This window comes from Melospiza melodia, chromosome 3 (assembly GCF_035770615.1).
Source record: "Melospiza melodia melodia isolate bMelMel2 chromosome 3, bMelMel2.pri, whole genome shotgun sequence".
NCBI classification, from domain to species: Eukaryota; Metazoa; Chordata; class Aves; order Passeriformes; family Passerellidae; genus Melospiza; species Melospiza melodia.
In genome coordinates, this window is record NC_086196.1 from 46,229,291 (window position 1) to 46,247,946 (window position 18,656).

General features: G+C 35.2%; 1 protein-coding gene across 10 annotated transcripts in view; it reads right to left on the reverse strand.

Annotated features, from left to right (window-relative positions):
- The window catches only part of RYR2 (ryanodine receptor 2), a 381,629-nt gene that overhangs the window by 72,493 nt on the left and 290,480 nt on the right, over nucleotides 1-18,656 (reverse strand). For all 10 annotated transcript variants that reach the window (XM_063151586.1, XM_063151578.1, XM_063151584.1 and 7 more), the window contains 8 exons: nucleotides 16,991-17,112; nucleotides 13,920-13,969; nucleotides 10,129-10,189; nucleotides 8,220-8,458; nucleotides 5,924-6,005; nucleotides 3,756-3,886; nucleotides 1,723-2,043; nucleotides 117-357 (listed from right to left, as the gene is read on the reverse strand). In XM_063151586.1, the coding sequence (XP_063007656.1) occupies nucleotides 117-357; nucleotides 1,723-2,043; nucleotides 3,756-3,886; nucleotides 5,924-6,005; nucleotides 8,220-8,458; nucleotides 10,129-10,189; nucleotides 13,920-13,969; nucleotides 16,991-17,112 (1,247 nt within the window). The remainder of the gene's footprint in view (nucleotides 1-116; nucleotides 358-1,722; nucleotides 2,044-3,755; nucleotides 3,887-5,923; nucleotides 6,006-8,219; nucleotides 8,459-10,128; nucleotides 10,190-13,919; nucleotides 13,970-16,990; nucleotides 17,113-18,656) is intronic.

Below are 18,656 nucleotides of genomic sequence, written 5' to 3' on the forward strand. Positions count from 1 at the left end.
TGTCAGACTGAGTAAAAGCCACTTTAATTCAGTGCTAGGCACATCAAGGGACAAGAGGTGGTATCAATAAAAAGGAAGGTTTTATGAGATTCATTGACCTATTCCTCTCCACATACCTGTTATAGTCCACAAATCTAATCAACAAAGGGTAGAAGGCATAGAGGTCCCGTGCCAAAGTGGTGAACTCATCTAGGATGAGCAGTTCAGCCTCCGACATGTCACCTCTGCCTTCTGCTCTTAGATGTTCTTCATCCGATACAACCACTGCTGCCTTTTTCTTTAGTTTATCCATCAGTGGAAGGAAGTGTGTCTTTAAGAGCTGTGGCTTCGCTTTACTTATGATGGGCTGGGAAAACACTATTTAAGGCAATGAATATTATAATATATACCTGGCCACAAATTATAACTAAAACCTTTTACCTTTTCCCACTTTCTTGAAACTTACTTCTATGCTACAGAGCCAAATCCTGCCCCCATTGAAATCAGCAGAAGTTTTGCCAAGAATTAAATGTGGTCAGGATTTCACAAAGTCAATTCACTTTGTCTGAGGGCAGAAATTGCAACTTCACAGACTAAGGCTGCAAGATCATAAAACTTGAAACACCTCTTTACTGGAATTCTGTCAGCATGGTATTTGACTGCATAGTTTTATTGAGCAATGCCAAAGTTGTTTAATGGTATGGATGGATACAAATATAGCTACATAGTGCATGCACAAGTTTTCTCAGCTGCTGACTCCTGCTTTGAACCTTGCTTGAGCGAAGGAGAGATGGAAAGCATGCTCTGGTTATTTGAAAACCCATGGAAACGTCTTGCCTGTATTTCTTCTGCACACTAAGTCTTGTATGTAGACACAAACGGGAGTGATTAAACTGATTCATTTCAGACTTGTCAGCACAAGCTTTTTGAAAATCTACTCATAATAACAGTTATGTAAATTAGCACTTCAACTGGGCCCATTGGTACCAAACCATTTGTAACACACCGATTAAATTATACAGAAGTTTGGGCAGTTGCTACCTATTCTTAGAGTGCATTAAATTGCTAATTCTCAAAACACTAGGCATTCTGAAAGCTGCCATGAATAAAATTACTACTACAGTAAATACTGGAAAGTCATAAGGAAGTCTAATTGAAAAATTGAATCCACACCACTGAAGTGACTTTTCCTCAGAGATTGTAACACTGAGAATTAAAGTGTTTTAAAATTAATTTCAAGTGTTCACCAGATGATAGTCAATGTAACTATTACTAAATGACATGAGAATTTCAACATTTCTTTGTAATGAATATATGTTAGATATATGTCTTCAAACCCAGGTGTTAAGGATCCAGCACTCATACAGAATAGTAAGGAACTGTATAATGCCTGCAAATGAAAATTTGCTATATAATGAAAATGGGGCTAAAATACTACAGTCCTTGAATTTAATATACTGCAAAAGGCACATGTGTATATTCTATGGAAAAAGAAATGTTCTAATGTATTTCCTACATTACTTATGGAGAGATTAAAGCATACTGCTTACACTGCTTTTTCTTTATACTTGGTATTTCTGGTTCATCCAGATCTGTATTGTTTAAAAATGTAAAAATATGAGTGTTCTTCTATTCCAGCTTTAACAGGATAAATACAGAGAGATTCAGAGTCTCTGTGTGTGTATATATATTCTGAATATACACACACATTTGTTTGATAGTTGATTTATTTTCACATCTTACCTGCCAACCTCTTCATCCAGGCTCCTTCATCAATACCGAGGTTGTTATAGATGATTTTCAATATGTTACCCAACAGAGTGTTCATGTGCTCTGACGTCAAGGCTGTGCAACACATTTCAGCCTTGTCAGGATTGTTCTCAGGCCCATGCTCCCACCAGTGTGACATGTAACTACACAGCATGGGCAATATGACTTCCATGATGTGTGGCATCTGTGTGTAACGAATACCGGATTCTGCCAGTTCCACTATTTCTTCCATCAGTTTCATCAAGGAAGGAATGTTTGGGCAAACCTCTTCTACACTAGTTGGCAAATTGAGAACTGTTGAAAAAAAATACCAAATGTCAATAAACTAGGTCATAAAAGGAGAACAATTCTCTTCAGCTGCTATTCAATACAACTTCTCTTTTCTGTTTACATTTGCACCCTCGTGATACAAAGGAAACATACCAAACATAACACTAAAAAACTCATCCTTTCATACTGTTGAGCAATAAACTGTTTGTATGAACAGTTCTGTAATTAAAATTTCTATGTGGAATGAATTCATAGAAATCAGATGCAATTTTCTATACACAAAATAAACCTTAAATTTCAAAATCCCTTCCAGCGTAAGTAAGTTTTGCTGTTGAGAAAACAAATTGATACAATTAAATATCTCTCAACAATACATCAGATGAGACCTGGAATTCTAATAGAACAAACAGAAACCATTGCCTAACCTAACAAATTGAGCAGATTTGAGAAACTGATTCTAGAGATGAATGTGATTGTAAATGTTTACTTTTGAATTCATTTGAATTTTTAGTTCCTTCCTCTGAAAAGGCACTGCAGTTGCCTTGATTTTTGAGGCAGTTTCTTTCATCTACAAAAAAATATCTGCGAGCACAATCTGCAGCTCCTGAATGTTTAACATACAGACACATACCATGACACACACAGGTATCTATAGAGCAAAAATTTAGCCTGCAACTTGTGAATGCAAGTGTCTCTACCAGCATCCCACAAGTCCTTGTTGTCTTTTTTGCCAAGCAGTATCTTCTCCTGTTTAGAGCAAATATATTTTACACTGACATCACATAGTCTCCTTAAAGATTATGCAATTTTGGACAAAACATTCAAATTTCTGTTAAAGGTCATGACAGTAGAGTGGACTGTATATGTATATAGTAAGCATGCATAATTGTTGATATTTTAAAGTTTGGATACTAGAGCTCCTTGGAGGAAAAATCAGTTATGCTCCCTTTTTTAAAAAATAAAGGTGAAGTTATAAAATTGTTGCCATTATAAACTGACATCTTACACGAACATACACTGTCATCTCTGTGTATCTGTAAGATGATACAGATTCAGCATATATGCAGAGCTGGTGAAGTTCTACTGCAACTTCTATTTATTTCAGGAACAGTTTGTGCATGTGACCTTATTCTACAATCATGTTGCAGCATAAGAAACATCAAGAATGGAATAAAAAGATATATGTAAGGTAAACATACATAATGTCACTGTAAAACATCTGGACCGCCCTTTATGTCAAACAAAATTACAACCAATCTACATACTAGTCCGCTATTTTTTTTAATTTATAAGGGCATAATATGCAATTAATACAGCAAAGCTATTTTCCTTCAGTTGCAAGCATGTTTTAGGGACCCAAAACTGTTTATGTAAACTGAGGAACCAAAGCTCCTGACAAGAATGCTTAATTTTATGATCAAATATAGAATATCTGAGGTACTAAAAATGTGCAGTCTCTTCATTAATTAAATTCCAAAGCGGTATTTTGAGAATGGTATCTCAAAATTAACATATCAGTAGCATTAGGAACATATAATGATCAGTTTTACCAGACTGAGAAAAGAAATTGATTAGAAAATTGATTTAGAAAGAAAGATTTAGAAAATAAATTAATCCATGAAATTACAAGAAAATTCTTGCATTATAAAATGTATGCAAAATCACACATCTTAACGCAAGCAGCGTTTATAGTGAAATCATGTTTTCATAACCATGATGTCAGTTTCTGGAAATACCTGCTCTATCTCTTGCATTCTTGGTATTGTAGATTGAGTAGATATTATGTTTGTTCAAATGAGTTTCCAAAAAAGCCACTGGAAATGCCCCTGAGAAAGCAGCCAAGCACTCTCCTAGTGCTGATCGTTGCCTGTGAATTAACAAACACCATTAGTGACACACATCCTTGATCACAGAGCCACAGAATGGGTAAGGTTGGAAGGGACCACCAGTGGAGTCAGCCGGTAAGTACAGACTGACCACACCTTGGGGTTGTCTTCTGAGATCAATGCATTTCAAAGAGAAGCCACGACATTACTGGGATCATCAACACAAGAACATGTACTTGGAAAAGACGTCTAGCAACCCTCTGCTAATATATGAATGATATGGAAAGACATAATGGTAGCCTACAAAGCTTATAGAAAATGAAAAAAATACAAGGGAGACCAAAGTAATTATAAAAATGCCTTCTGTTCTATTACTTTCCTGTCAACTTTACTAACTGTACAATCCCTAGTATTAAGAAAAAGCTACTGGATAGAACAAGAGAACAAAATCAACTATCATTTTATCTAAATGATATTTCACTTTTCTAAGAAATAATGATAATCACTTTTATGCTTAGTCTAGAATGAAAGTCAAGTTCTTCTGTTAGTGGAAAATTGTTTCTAATGATCAAGAGCTCTGAAATTTTATCACAAAGCCATTGCTTTAATATCTTCAACTATATGACATTTATTTGATAATCAAAATTCTTTGTGTGTCAAAATTTTTAAAAGCCTGCTTCTAGGAAGAAGTAAGTGATGCCCTCCCTGTCACTTCACTTGGGTTCTTCACGACAGCTATATTAGTCTTTCTAATTTTCAGTTTAATTGATCACAGCAGAATTTAGAAAGGTGAGAAATCCCTAGCTGAGACCAAATCACACATGTGATAGAAATTCAAGAGAATTTGAACTCAGGAGAAACATGAACTTTCAAGTTAAAAGGAAAAAAATACCTCAAAACTGATCTTGTGATTTAACAAGGTTCATCCTGGGTCTATAGTTTATCTCGGTCTTGAAGATTTTATTCTTTATAGATCTAACTCATTAAACTTGATTTTGTTAAATCTAACTTCATTCCCATTATCACTCATGCTGTTTTCTCCTTCCTTTCCCCCCCGTTTTCATTAGGTCTTCATAAGCAAAACACACATCCATCACACACCTGAGAACAGCATGTGCTTTTTGATTTTGGTGGCAGACAATCATACACAAAAATTATTGGTTACACTGATATATTTTGTCTTCAAAAGGAATCCTATATCCTTTATTTGCCAAAGATCAAAATAAATTAATTTTATGTCCTTAATGAAATCAAGGAGACCTGATTTTCCACATATTTGGGGTTTTTTTTTACTTAAATTTTGCTCCCAACAATTTTTCATACTGTTGCCTGTGATACCACCACCAAGTAAGCAAAGATATGTCAAGGGGCTGCTCTGGAGTTATGCACAGGTTGATCTGCTCGAGTGTCACTTCCTAGACACTGAAATTCCTAGACTGCTGCTGCCAATATCTGAAATTAATCCATTCTGTTTAGCTGCCTTCAGAACAGTGTTAGGCACTGCAGTGCAGCTCTTTCGTTTTAAAATTTGAATTTTTCTAGGTGTCTGTATTTTATGATCAAACATGGCTTACAAAGACCAAATGCAACTTGGAAGGAGGTTAGCAGATACAGAGATGTATAAAACAGCAATTGCAATGCCTCATTTACCTGGGTAACAGCTAGAAAACAAATAGCGTTTTACAAGTGACAAAATTAAATTTAGGGTAATGAGAAAAAAATATACATCACAATTACACATTATAGACGGAAAAATATAACAACTCCCGAGCTGAATGACATAATTTTACAATACCTTAGTTAACCCTTAAATCAAGTGCTGTTCCTTATAAAGTCAGATAATATTATTTTTGATTTTTATTTTAATTAGGAAAAGTATTTTGAAAAACAAATAATGCAATATTTCAAACATATTATAGTACATGGATTTGCATTCCACTTAACATCTGAGCACATCTATATTTTCTTTCAAGATAGCTTTTCAATAATACTCTTCTATATTAATTTCTGAACTGAAAATTCATAATGCTAAATATAAATGCAGATATTAAAACCAGAAGAATTATTTTCCTGCTTACCTCTCAACATAGATACTCTTGCTGGTTCCTAGAGCATATAAACTGGCCAATATTCTGTAACAAGAGACCTGAACATCTTCCACTAAAGAGAAGAAGAAAACTATATTTACAAAGAGATTTTTCTTTGCAATACATTCCCAAAGAATTAAAATAAATTACTTCAGATAATAACGGAATTATAAATATTAAGCTAACAAATGCAATCCACAGAAATTACCCACTAAATACAAAGTCTTTGGATGTCCAAGTGCTATACTTTTTACTCAAAATTTCCATTTACTTAAATATCATGTTAATACGTAAAATAGTAAACCTATTCCACTAGTAGATTAATTTTATTAAATTAATGTCATACCAACTCTTCACACATGACACCTTTACAAACAGAATACCTCTGTTCAAAATAAAGGCAATCCTGTTAAACAGATATTTAATTATTTTAATAACAGGGTTTTGTTTTTTTTTTCATTTAGGCACTGATAGCAGATAATAGCATGTACTTAATTTACACTTTAAACTTACAAAGGATTAAAAACAATAAATAATAATTTATTCCATACGAATACTTCACCAAAAGATGTTTTAACATTATCAAGTAATTCAGTCATAAATCTGTAAGAGTAACCTTAACAACAACCATTTGGAAAAATGCTTTTGTAATGCACTCTGCAGTAACAGTGTAACAGTGTAAGTACCATCAAGAAGGACAACACGCCCATACATTCTTGCCTGAGATATCTTTTGTAGTCTCTTCTACAGTGCTAATTTCATCCCTCAACATGCAATTAATGAAATATTGTGAATAAAACAAGGTAAGACTGCATGGGCTGGAGAGCCTACAAGATATTGTATCAAAGCTACAAGCCCAGCCCTTTATTGTACTGTGATTTGAGTTCAGATCATCTCAGAGTTCAGTGTTTTTTACATCGTAATAGTAACCTCAGGTACATTGACCCATCTTTGTACATGACCCACCCAGGGAGTATACTCTAACCAGTAACATCAGGTACAAGCACCAGGTCAAGATGCTTGTACAAATAAGATAAATCTTACTCTTAACAAAATGTAAAGAGAAGTTGTGTGTAAGAAAAATTAGTCTTTCCACTATGCTCTAGACAAAATAAATAGGCCCAATTTTAAATAATTATTCTTTCCCAGTTCATGAATTCTAAATTCGGTGTTTTACACCAGTCCAATGTATGTAGAATAGCTGATTAAGAACACCAACCTAAGTGATAAAGAATTCAAAGCTAAATATTAAATTCCAAAACATGGGATACCAGAGACCAAAAATTATACAAGGCATAAACACGCTGATGACTGAAAAAGTGGTTTATGATGAAAAAATTACTTTTTCTGGATACTATCAAAGTCTCTGGAATTTTACAGAAATAGTTCAATAAAATAAGTGGATATTTACATCTCATTACTTTCAAATCCATGAATTCAAGTCCAAATTTTTGAAGAGTTCTTTTAAGGCTACTTTAAATAATACTTTTTACACATTCTAAAAAGAGAAAAATGTAATTCAGTATTCTGTTCCTCCAAGTACTTCTCATGGATTTTCATAACTGAGTCACAGAGTTAGCTATGCAGGGTAGGATTTCCCCCTTTAGTGCCATCTGGACAGTAATACTTCTGTGAGTTCCTGAAATATATAAAATTCAATTTTTGTTCTCAGGCTGCAAAGTCCGCAAAATTTTGGCTGCAAAATTTTTGGTTTGGGGGGAATAAAGGACCATTGAATCCACTACAATCAGAACCTTTACAGAAATCCAATATCCAGACTTTCATACATGCTCCCTTCTCTGGTGTCTGAATTCTTCAGGATCTCCTTCCACTTCTCCCCTTTCCCTAGAATTGTCAGAATTTAAGAAGCCACCCAGATTCCCCTCTAAACTGAACTGAGGTGCGTGTATGATGGTGCAACACCATTCTTGTAGTATTTATAGATGGAGTAAAGACAAAGTAACTTACACAAAGTGAATTCTCACACATGAAGAAAGTCACAGTAAATACATTATAAAGTTATTAACAAAATTGATCCTTCTGACTTTGTAATCATGGACACATCTACTTCACTATTTATTCAGAGTCCACTAAAATCTGCAGACTGTTTTTGGTCAATTGCTGCAAATGTTTGATTAAATCAATAAAAATTTTGTCAAAATGACACAGGATTTGTCATTCTTTAATAGAATTGAGAGTCTAGTAACGCTTACTGCATGACACTATAAATATTTTAATGGTGTGGACATTCTGCATATATATATATATAAGATAATATGATACATACATATCAAATCTTCCCCAAACTGGTGCTGTCCAATATGCTCAAATAATGAAGATAGCACTGGCAGGAGAGCAACTGTGGTATAATTAATGATTTGTGTAACTCCTTTTGGCTGGTTTCTGCTGTGCGTAAACTGGCCTTGTTTAAGATTTTCCATAGTTTTCTCCAGATCCTCAGCAGCATTGTCCAAAAATGCTCTCAATGCCATCCTAACAGATTCCAGACCAGTTTTCATCACAGTCCTGTTTATATCATGCAAAAAGAATGAAAAGGAATATTATGTTATACAAGCATGGAAGAAAGCTTAGTCTTCGATTATATGAAATAGATAATTGAGATCTGAAGAAAAATATTTCATCTTTTAACATTGTAAAATCTCCTCAGAGCAGAATAACTGACTGAAAACAAGTTTCACAGGTATCCTGCAGAACACAGGGATACTTTATCTGTTTTCCTGCCAAGCAAACAGTCCTTTGGAATTTATAAAGTGATTCATTTGCCTTCAGAGAGGAAAAAACCCAAAAACTACAGAACAAAAATAAAAATTAGTAAGTCTGTGATTTCTGACTCCAGAAAGAGAAGAATCATCTCAAGATAAAAGTCAGAAAATCTTCCTAATTAAAGCAGTCACATTTCCATCTCCAGAACAATGGCATGAGAAAGGAATGAGTAAAAACAACCATATATGTTAAAATCAAATCAATCAATGCATTTATTATGTGACTATAGCACAGTTGATCAACAATGGAAAGATGCAATACAGGAGAATTATTACCTTATGTGATTAACTAGCTCAATTACAAAGATCCTTTGTTTAAAGAAAGTATCCGTTTAGGCATGTGTGAAATAAATTGAGGTGATGCTCTTTTGTAAATTCAGAAGCAGTCCAGTTCTTTTAGTCTGATTGTTTATTTTAAAGAGTGGATATATACAGTGTCAAGAGCAATATCTTTAAACTTCCCTCCATTAATTCCTTAATCTCCATCTGGAGCTATTTCCACATCTCTACCCAGAGCTGAATTAGTGACCTTCACTTGTGTCTGTATTCTGTCTGTGTGATTGCATGGACCATGGACAATTTAAGACAAAAAACCCAAGATATTGCAAAATAAAGGCATACCATGCAAGAGCTGAGCCATATTAATGGCCATGATCATGACTCTACCCCGTAGGAAATAGAATATAAAACTTGTCCATAAAAGCAACTGGTAAGATATTGAGAAAGAGAACTATATGCACATAATACACACAATTGTTTTGAGACTTTATGCTAAGTGAAAAAAATTTCCTTAAAATTTCCATGGAGGCAGTTTAAGATATCATATTTTGTTTAAAAATGCAAAAATGTAAAAATCAGCTCTCGGCAGAGATGGCTGACTTCACAGGAAATGAAAGGCAACACATTACTCTCCAATATATCAATGTTGTCTCATCCATAAACCTCAGAATAATAACTCAAGCAGCTCAATTTAACATAAAAGTAGCCCTGAATTCTAGGCAAAGGGTTTGGCTTTTTTTCAAATTAGAACCTGAATTAATTTTGCAAAGAAGACACTCGATGAGACAGATTTACTGTGCATTTAACTCCTGAATTTTTTGATTAAAGAGTGTAAGGAAAATAATAAAATATTTCTAACTTTATTTTGGTTTTGAGAAAGTCACATGATTAAAACCACATAAAGTAACAATCAGAAGTTTCTGGACACCACTGATCCATAAAATTTAAAGTGCAACCTATAAATACTGTCCTGTCAAATCCTAGTAATGGACCTGTTTTGCAACGGGAATTCTTTTCAGCACTGTAACTTCTCAAGTTGAAAATTTGTCGCCTTACACAGGTAGCCTAAATGTAACTGCACATTACTCTCTTCAGTGATTTTCCTTGTACTTTAGAAAATATAATCAGTGTTACCTTGCATCCAAAGTCTGTCCCAGTATGTGAAGACAGTTGACTATTGATGTTGCATCATTTCCTAGAGAGGGAGGAAAATTATCCACCAATTAAGCTGAGCATAGCGTGCAACTTATTGACACACTGCTAACTGTACCCCTGGATTTAATGAAAGAATAAATGACACAGCAGAAGAGCAACTGAACTTCTGCATCATTTCATGTTAAAGAACATGCAGTTTTTTGTCTTAGCCTTGTTTACACAAATGCAGGAACTAGAGGCAGGAAAGCATCTCATAAAATAGCTGAGGCAGTCAAGATGGAAGCACTTAAATGTGGGGTTAATTAAAGCTGCAGTGTATTTTCTGGTTTCCATTTGAGTTCTCTAAGTTTTGCTTTAATTAATTCAAGTCTATCTGATTATTTATCTTCCCCCTCTCAGTAACATAAAAGCAATTAACTTTCCAAAGTTGCTATTGCAACTTCCTGCTATTACAGGAAGAGAACACTTATAAAAAAATGTCATTAACAAAGTTCATTCCCTGATGTTCCCCCGAGTCTGCAGTTATTTATAGCTTAATTGGATCCACATAAATAAGAGTCCCTGACATAATACACATATTCTGTATTTTTTTTTCCCATTTAGGTATGCAAAAAGAGGACTTACATACAAGAAGCCTTCTATACATATGTACATCCCAAAATGCAGCATGTACAAGCCTCTTTCCTCTAAGAACACTTTTTAAATCCAGAATAGATGTATACAATACAAATTTGAACCACATTTGGGCCTATTTTAAAATTTACTTTCTAAAATGAAATTATGCAAAAATAAAACTGTCTTTCCTTGCTTTTCTTTAAATTTTCTTGAAAAAAAAGTAGAAACAAATTGAATGTTTAAGAAAGATTTCTGAAAATATTTCTATCTGCACACAGTGCTACAGCATACTGTATTTTCTCACTCATGGTTATTTCTTAAAAATACAAGCAAACATTCAAGTAAAATTAGTAATTGTTTCAGTGAACTAGATATTGTAAAATAAGTGCAAGGAAGGTGTGGGAGGTTCATTGCAGCACTGAGAAAGTTGTTCTATGGTACCAAAATTAGGAAATACAAATGTTATTTGTGTTCATTCCTGTTCATCCACAGCAGATTAAAAAAACCTGGACCATAACTTCCACAGCTGCCTCAGCCAGGCAGCCTCACCTTTTTTCACTGGCACATGTGATCATGCAATGGTACAGCAAGCAGATAAGAAAGCTGAGGCGACCCAAAAAATCCTACCAAAAATCACCCCAAAAGACTAAGGGTTTTTGTCAGATCAAACTTTTTTCCTTACTATTTTGATGCTTTGGTGATAGGAACGCCCATGCTGATGAAGAGAGTGCAAAACAGTGCTGAGACAGCAAGTATGGAAGTGCTCAAAGTACACCAGACTGTGTGTTAGACCATCACAGAATCATGGAATGGCCTGGGTTGGAAGGGACCTTAAAAATCATCTAGGTCCAACTTCCTGCTGGGGGCAGAGACATCTTCTACTAGACAAGGCTTGCTCAAAGCCCCATCCAACCCAGCCTGAACCCTTCCAGGGATGGGGCAGCCACAAATTCTCAGGAACTTGCTCCAGAACAGAACGGCTTACTAGAAATTTAAACAATCAAGCTACTTAAATTTGAGAAAATATAAATTAACATGCTCAATTCACCAAAATTATTCACCAAAATATTTCCATTTCTACCCAGTAATACTAATGAAAATAAATCAATACAGCCTTCCTCATGTACAGCCACAGCTCTCAAACTGTAAATTATTGCAGTCAAAATCTACTTTCACATTGTAAACAAATAATGATTCTATGTTGAATGATAATTTCATAATCTTAATGACACTCTCAGATATCAAATTTGACTATTTAAGTTCACTCTGTAAGACATGCATGCTTAATTTCCCATTTTACCAAACTACTATATACATCTTAAGCTACGTGACTTTCACTAATGATTTTCAGAAATGCAGCTCTATATTCAGAAGTATCATTCATATTCACAGTAATACAAAGTACCTATATTGCAAAACCATATAGAATTTTGATATTTGTTATAGAAAACTCCACACTGCCCATAAAAGTTATTATTGAGCAACACTTGCTCACAGAAGATGCCTTCAAATTGCACAAATAACTTTCTAGGCCCCAGGTGTGCTCAGTTATGAGCACTTTCTCCTCTCCTGCACAAAGTCTTTGTCTTTGCTGGAATAAGTGCAACTCTCTTAATCAGATTTTCTCATATCATGCAATTCCCTTGCAGGGGAAGGCAAACTATAAGGTGACTTTGACTTGAGATATTAAGTCCATAGTAAACAACCTAATCATGCTCCATAGTCTCACAATGACCTTGTCACAGTTAATGCCAAAACTACTGTGTTAGCATAAAGATTTTGTAATCTGTTGTTACTGTCGTCTGGGAATAGAGTTAAAAAACAAACTGTAGCTATCACAAATAATCAGCTGATCCCATCTGACTTACCGCCTAGCATTTGAACCCAGCCAAACAACAAGAAATTAGCAAGCTGAGAAGTTGAATAGAAAAGATCTTTTCTTTAGTACTGAAGAAAGTTATATTGACTTAGGTATTTAATTTCAACCATGACTCATTTTAGGAAAAAAAAATCTGAAAACCAAATGCACAAATAACAAAAAAGCTTTCCAAAATTTTAATAGCATAACTGAGCTAGTTCATTCTTTGAAGAAACAATCTAGGGCATAAATCAGAGCTTATGTGTAGGTTTGTGACATATTCCACCCTCCAGAAAAAGATGCAGCAATGCCACACAGCTGCAGAAATAACTCCGTTCCTCCTATGATCTTCTGGCTTTATAGGCAAATCCACTCACCTCCTCCCAAAATATTTAAAAGCAATTATGCTAAAAAACCTTCCAATCTTTCTTCTTAGCTTAACAGTTTTCATAATGGTCTGTAAAATTTTTAAGCACCACACTGCTGCAGCGAGTCATTTCTTTCCCTTCAAATTGAATGAAATATGCCGGAATTGAGTTAGGTGCATGTTAACACAATCAAATTCTAATTCACTAGATAATTACCCCATTAGATATGTTCATGGATGCTGAAGTTTGCACTGCATCCATCATTGAAGCCATGTATGCATAGGATGTACTATTCCAGCTCTCCTAGCACCACAGCAGAAGAGAAAATTGCAAAGAAAATGTGCCATACATTGCATATAATGTATACACTTGATACAGACTTCAGATTGACTTCAATTCAGTGATTTTCACACGGCATAAGACAAACACCAAGCTCCTGACAAGGTCACATAATACCAGAAAGAGGGTACACATGCGTATGTGGAGTCAAGCACATCTGAGAATATTCAAGAATTCCACAGAACATAACTAAGCACTTCAGCCCACTTCTAATTTTCCTTAATGACTTTCCAATAAAAATGTGCAGTTCTGACTGCCAAATGTTTTTCCCAAATTATTCAGAATATCATTACTAATCAGTAATTTTAATTTACTCATCAACATTCTTTGATACGATAATGAAACCCAAATATTAGTTAAGACACAGAGAAAACTAAAAAGCCCCAATCACCTCCCCCAAACTGAAAACTACAAAAGCTTTATATTCCATCTAAAATAATCTTTGATCTACCAGTCTAAACAATCGGTGGTCTGCGTAGACCATGCATTTCAGCCATGCAGCATGCAACAAAGCAGCACTTAACACAATCCAAAAATGGCAAAGAAAACCAAGTGATGGCCATGCTAGTATTTGTCAAGGGTCTCCTTACCAAACAGTGAAATCCTATGCCTGACAAGAACTCCAAGTTTGCAGAACAGGCTGAAGACAAAAGAAAAATAAAAGAGAAGAGAAGGGAAAAGGAAAAAAATAAGGGAGGGAGGGGGGAAAGAAAGAAAAAATAACAGCTGATATATGAGCAGGAAAAGCAACATGATGTCACGCAGAAAGAATCAATTGTCTGAGCAGAATGTGGGACAGAATACTAAAGAAAGAATTTTCAAGTGCATATCCTTAACAAACATGGTTAAATAAGCACATATTATAATTAAAAAAAAAACAAACAAAAAAATTAAAAGCAAAGCTAATTAATATAAAAGCGTTCTATACAATAACCCACAAGGAAATAACCATCAAAGCTTTAAAAAGTAAAATGCGTTCATTGTGCTACACAGGATACCACTAACAATTTGAAAACACAAGGCAACGGAATCAAATTAAGTGAGGTATGTGATGGCAAATGCTTAACTAGTTCAATTAGGATTTTGTAAACTTGAACACAGCAAGAAATTTTCTTCAAATAAGTTTTTTTTTCTAATATCACCTCTTACATGGTTTTAAACAATATGATCAATGATTTCGTTTTGCATGTTTGAACTACTTCCTGTGCTGATAAACAGCACTCCATTGAGAAAAAAGAAAAGTGAATTTTTCTGTTAATTCATAGAAGCAGGAGCAAACTACCCTACCCAAATTGACCTGGGCTCCAGACTGAAGTTGGAATTACATCAATCTTCAAGATCTGGTTTGGTATGAGAATTTTCACCGGAAACATCCATTTTTGTGGTATTATTTTATGCTGCAATCCCTTTCATCTGCTATAAATGACATGAACAATATCATGTCATTTTATTAAGCTACATAATTTATAGGCATACTAGCTATTTATTAGCCTCTGATTTAAAAACAAAAGATACAATAAGCATGTCTGCACAGCCTATGGATGAGATCTGAACATGATGTTCCATTGACAGACAAGAGCACGGTGTCAAATGGAAACATTTATGTCCAGAATCTCAACAGCCAGATTAATGTGGGATTGAATCCAGCTAATTAGCCAATGCACAGTGATCCACTCTAGCAACAGCAATTGCTCGGTTTTAGAAATGAGCCTGCTTGGTGCATGTTTGGGGATCTCGGTTCACTTTTTATTCCATGATGCAGACATAGACTATATATTGTTTTATGAGGATCTTGAATCACCAAGTCCAACAGGAAAAGATGTAAAGAAGCATGCTAGCGCCATATAGATTTTGTGTCCATTCTGGAAAAGACATAAATAGCTCACCACTCTATCTTATGTTCTGACAGACAAATGTTACTCAACGGCCTGTACCATTCAGCAGACGCTGTGCTTTCACAAAGTGAGACTGAAACTATCATCTACAGTGTCTTTAGTTGAGGCCAAATAAATAAATAAATAAATCCAAATTTCCAATACCCAGATTGATATTCAGAACCAATTTCATACAACTACAGTAGTTAGATAACTCGTAACTTGGTCTACTGGATGAGAAATTTGAAAAACCCAATCATGAAGAGGTTGGTTACAAATACAACAGCATATAATGCCACCACATTTCAGGAAGAAGTCTGACCCATATTTGTCAGCAAAATAGATCTGGATTAACTGCATTTTCTAAATATGGAATGGTTGTTGCATATGCTAACTTTCACTGCATTATCAATATCCAAAAATTATACTCTTCCACAGCTTAATGAATGCAAGTTTATCATCACTGGAGAAGGAAAGCAGACAGGAGCTGCCCTTAGCTTAAAAAAATTCTGTGTAGGAGGTGCACTCAATGGAATTAGCTATTACTCATCCAAGATTTCCCTGCATCTATTTTCTTCTGCTTGGCTGACACATCTGGATAGCACATAACCCAATCAAGTATGGCAGCAGCTCTGATCATTTTGCAGGACTATAAGTTCTGGAATCTCACACAGCTACAGAGCATATGTGCATAAATCCTGGATCTCTATGCAGCAGGTATGCTGATACAGCTGACATTTTCCAGAAGTAGGGAGTTTATTGGCATGACTTAACATCTGTAAAAATACCGTTATCCAGGACATTACAGACAGAAAATTAGCAGCTCATAAGACTGGAAAATTATTTATATGCATGCATTTTGATAAAGTTTTAAAATCCCTTGAAGAACAGCATTGAGATAAGCTGCCAGTTCAGATTAGTCCATGAGATGATGCAAAGTCAATACAGCCATTACTTACTTGAGCTTAATACAGTGATAAAAACTTCACTCAGCATTCACACAATCTTGCAAGCCCTGCATGTCTGAATGACCACCATCTGGCTGTCAGCCCCAAAATGCAGCAATTCAATATTGCATGGGTCATGCCCAAGAACAGCCAAGGAGGGAACCATCATACATGCCCATGTTACAGGTACTCAAGAGATTCTGTGTGAAGCTTGTAATCCACCTTACTAAATGGGAAATGTGGGTTTCAATTCAATCAGAAGTGAAATAAAATTAAAACATCTTAGAGAGATGGTCTGCAAAAAAGAGTAACTTCAGAGAAAGAATCAAATATTTTTGTGAAAGTACTATTCATTACTATTTATAAAACTATAGAGCAGAAAGAATGCAACTCCCTTATTTTTATGATGGACATTAATAATGATACTTATTGAAACTCAGCTACAAATAAGTTTGGCTTATAAATCTAACATAATATTTTGCAGGAATAATGATTTCAGTATATACCTATTTCTAACAGTTAGAAATATCAGAAAACTGATACATAATTGTATAGCCTGTGCCACAGACTGTGCAAGTGTTCTGCTGTTGAATATAAGGATAAATTGAAGTTCCCTGCATGCCAAAATCATCACCTTTTAAACAGCATATAATAACTCTGTACTCCTCTCCATTTTATAAAATTAATATTCCTAATGGGAAATTAAAGCTAAAAATGCTTAATTTGTGCGTACATAAAAATATCTCTGTGCCTCCCACTTCTCACTTGCCCACATTCAACTGCTGCTCTTTAAAGACCAACACATATATGCATAGACATTAATATCATTTTAAGCTTTACCTTGTCACCATTTCTTTCTCTTTATTAGAGGCATGACCTCCACTGCTGAGAGGCCTACTTGCTGAAGATAAGAAATACAGGCGATGATTTTTAAAATACTGATCAATCAAAGGGAGCACAACCTGAAATTAAATCAGAAAGAGCGGTTATCTCAGGACCTTCTTTATTATGTTCTGTTTATACTTTGTAGGTCACAACTAAAGACAGGAGATTTCAAACAGCTTTTCTGTCTTAAAACTTCTGTCTGTTTGGATTTTTTCTTTAATAGCTATTTCTCTGAATTTATTTAATATTCAAGGCACTTAATACGTCATCAAGTAAGGCAGCAGAAAAAAAAATTACATTATCACTGGGACTTATCTGTGGGGGTTTTTAGGAGGATACAAGGCAGAAAGTATAATTTAATTTTATCTCAAAATTTAAGATTTTTCCTATAATACATAACCAAATACAACTATTGCTTTTTGGTCCTTTTAATGTAGGTTTAAAAAAATTCACCTACAACTGTCAGCATGCTAACACCACTTATTTCTAGATTTTTCAAAATAACATCACTTACTAAGGGCTTGAGCCACAGAAGTTTTTCTGTTTACTTTCTGTGATGATTATTACTCAGTGCCCACTACAGGTGTCAGACAGCAGCTGATCCAAAATAAATGGCCAAAAAGAAAATATGAAATAGCTTCCCTTTTGGAGCATGGTTCACAAGAGAGTGAGATGCTAGCTTCTGAGTCAATCAGCCTGACAAATAATACCACATGGAAATACTCTAAGCCATAGAAATAACAACTTACTGCAAATGACACCGGAGATAGAAAATGCTGCAAACAGTCACGTTTTCTTACTCACTAATGAATTCAAAAGGCATTTTGAATAGGTAAATATCATACAAGATTTTATGTGTGAAAGGAAACAGCAGATTTTCTTGGTTTATAATGTGTAAAATTGTGACAGAAAAGGGAGAATTGTGCTGAGAGGAATTTCATGGCTTCCATTCAGGAGGAAGGGGAAGTGAAAAGTGCGAAGTCCTGCACCTGGGGAGGAATGAGTTCAGTCACCAGCATACACTGAGGGCTAATCAGCTGAAAAGCAGTTTTTCAAAGAAGGACTATGGGATCCTCAGTGGACAGCAAACAGACCATGGGCCAAAAATGCAATCTTATTGCAAAGGTAGCCAACAGCAGCGTGCATTGAACAAGAGAGAGTGCTTGTCAGAGAGTCCAGGGAGAGGGTTCTTCCACTCAACTCTGGGGAGAGCACATCTCAAGTGTTTTGTCTGGTTCTGGGCTCCCAAGTACAAGAGAAACATTGACATTCTGGAGAGAGTCCAGCAAAGGGTCACAAAACTAGAGGATCTAGATCATTAAGAAACTAGAGGATCTTTCAAACGACAAGAGAATGAGGAAGGTGGGACCCTAACCTGGAGAAGAGAAGGCTCAGGGATGATCTCATCCATGTGTGTAAACATCTGAAGAGAGTGGGTAAAGAAGATGGACCCGAGCTCTTTTCAACTGTGACAGGACCACATTCAATGGGCACAAACTGAAACATGGTAGGTTCTCTCAGACCATCAGGAAACAGGTTTTTACTGTCAGGGTGACTGAGCACTGGCACAGGTCGAGCAGAGAGACTGTGGAGTCTCTACCCTTGGACATATTCAAAAGAT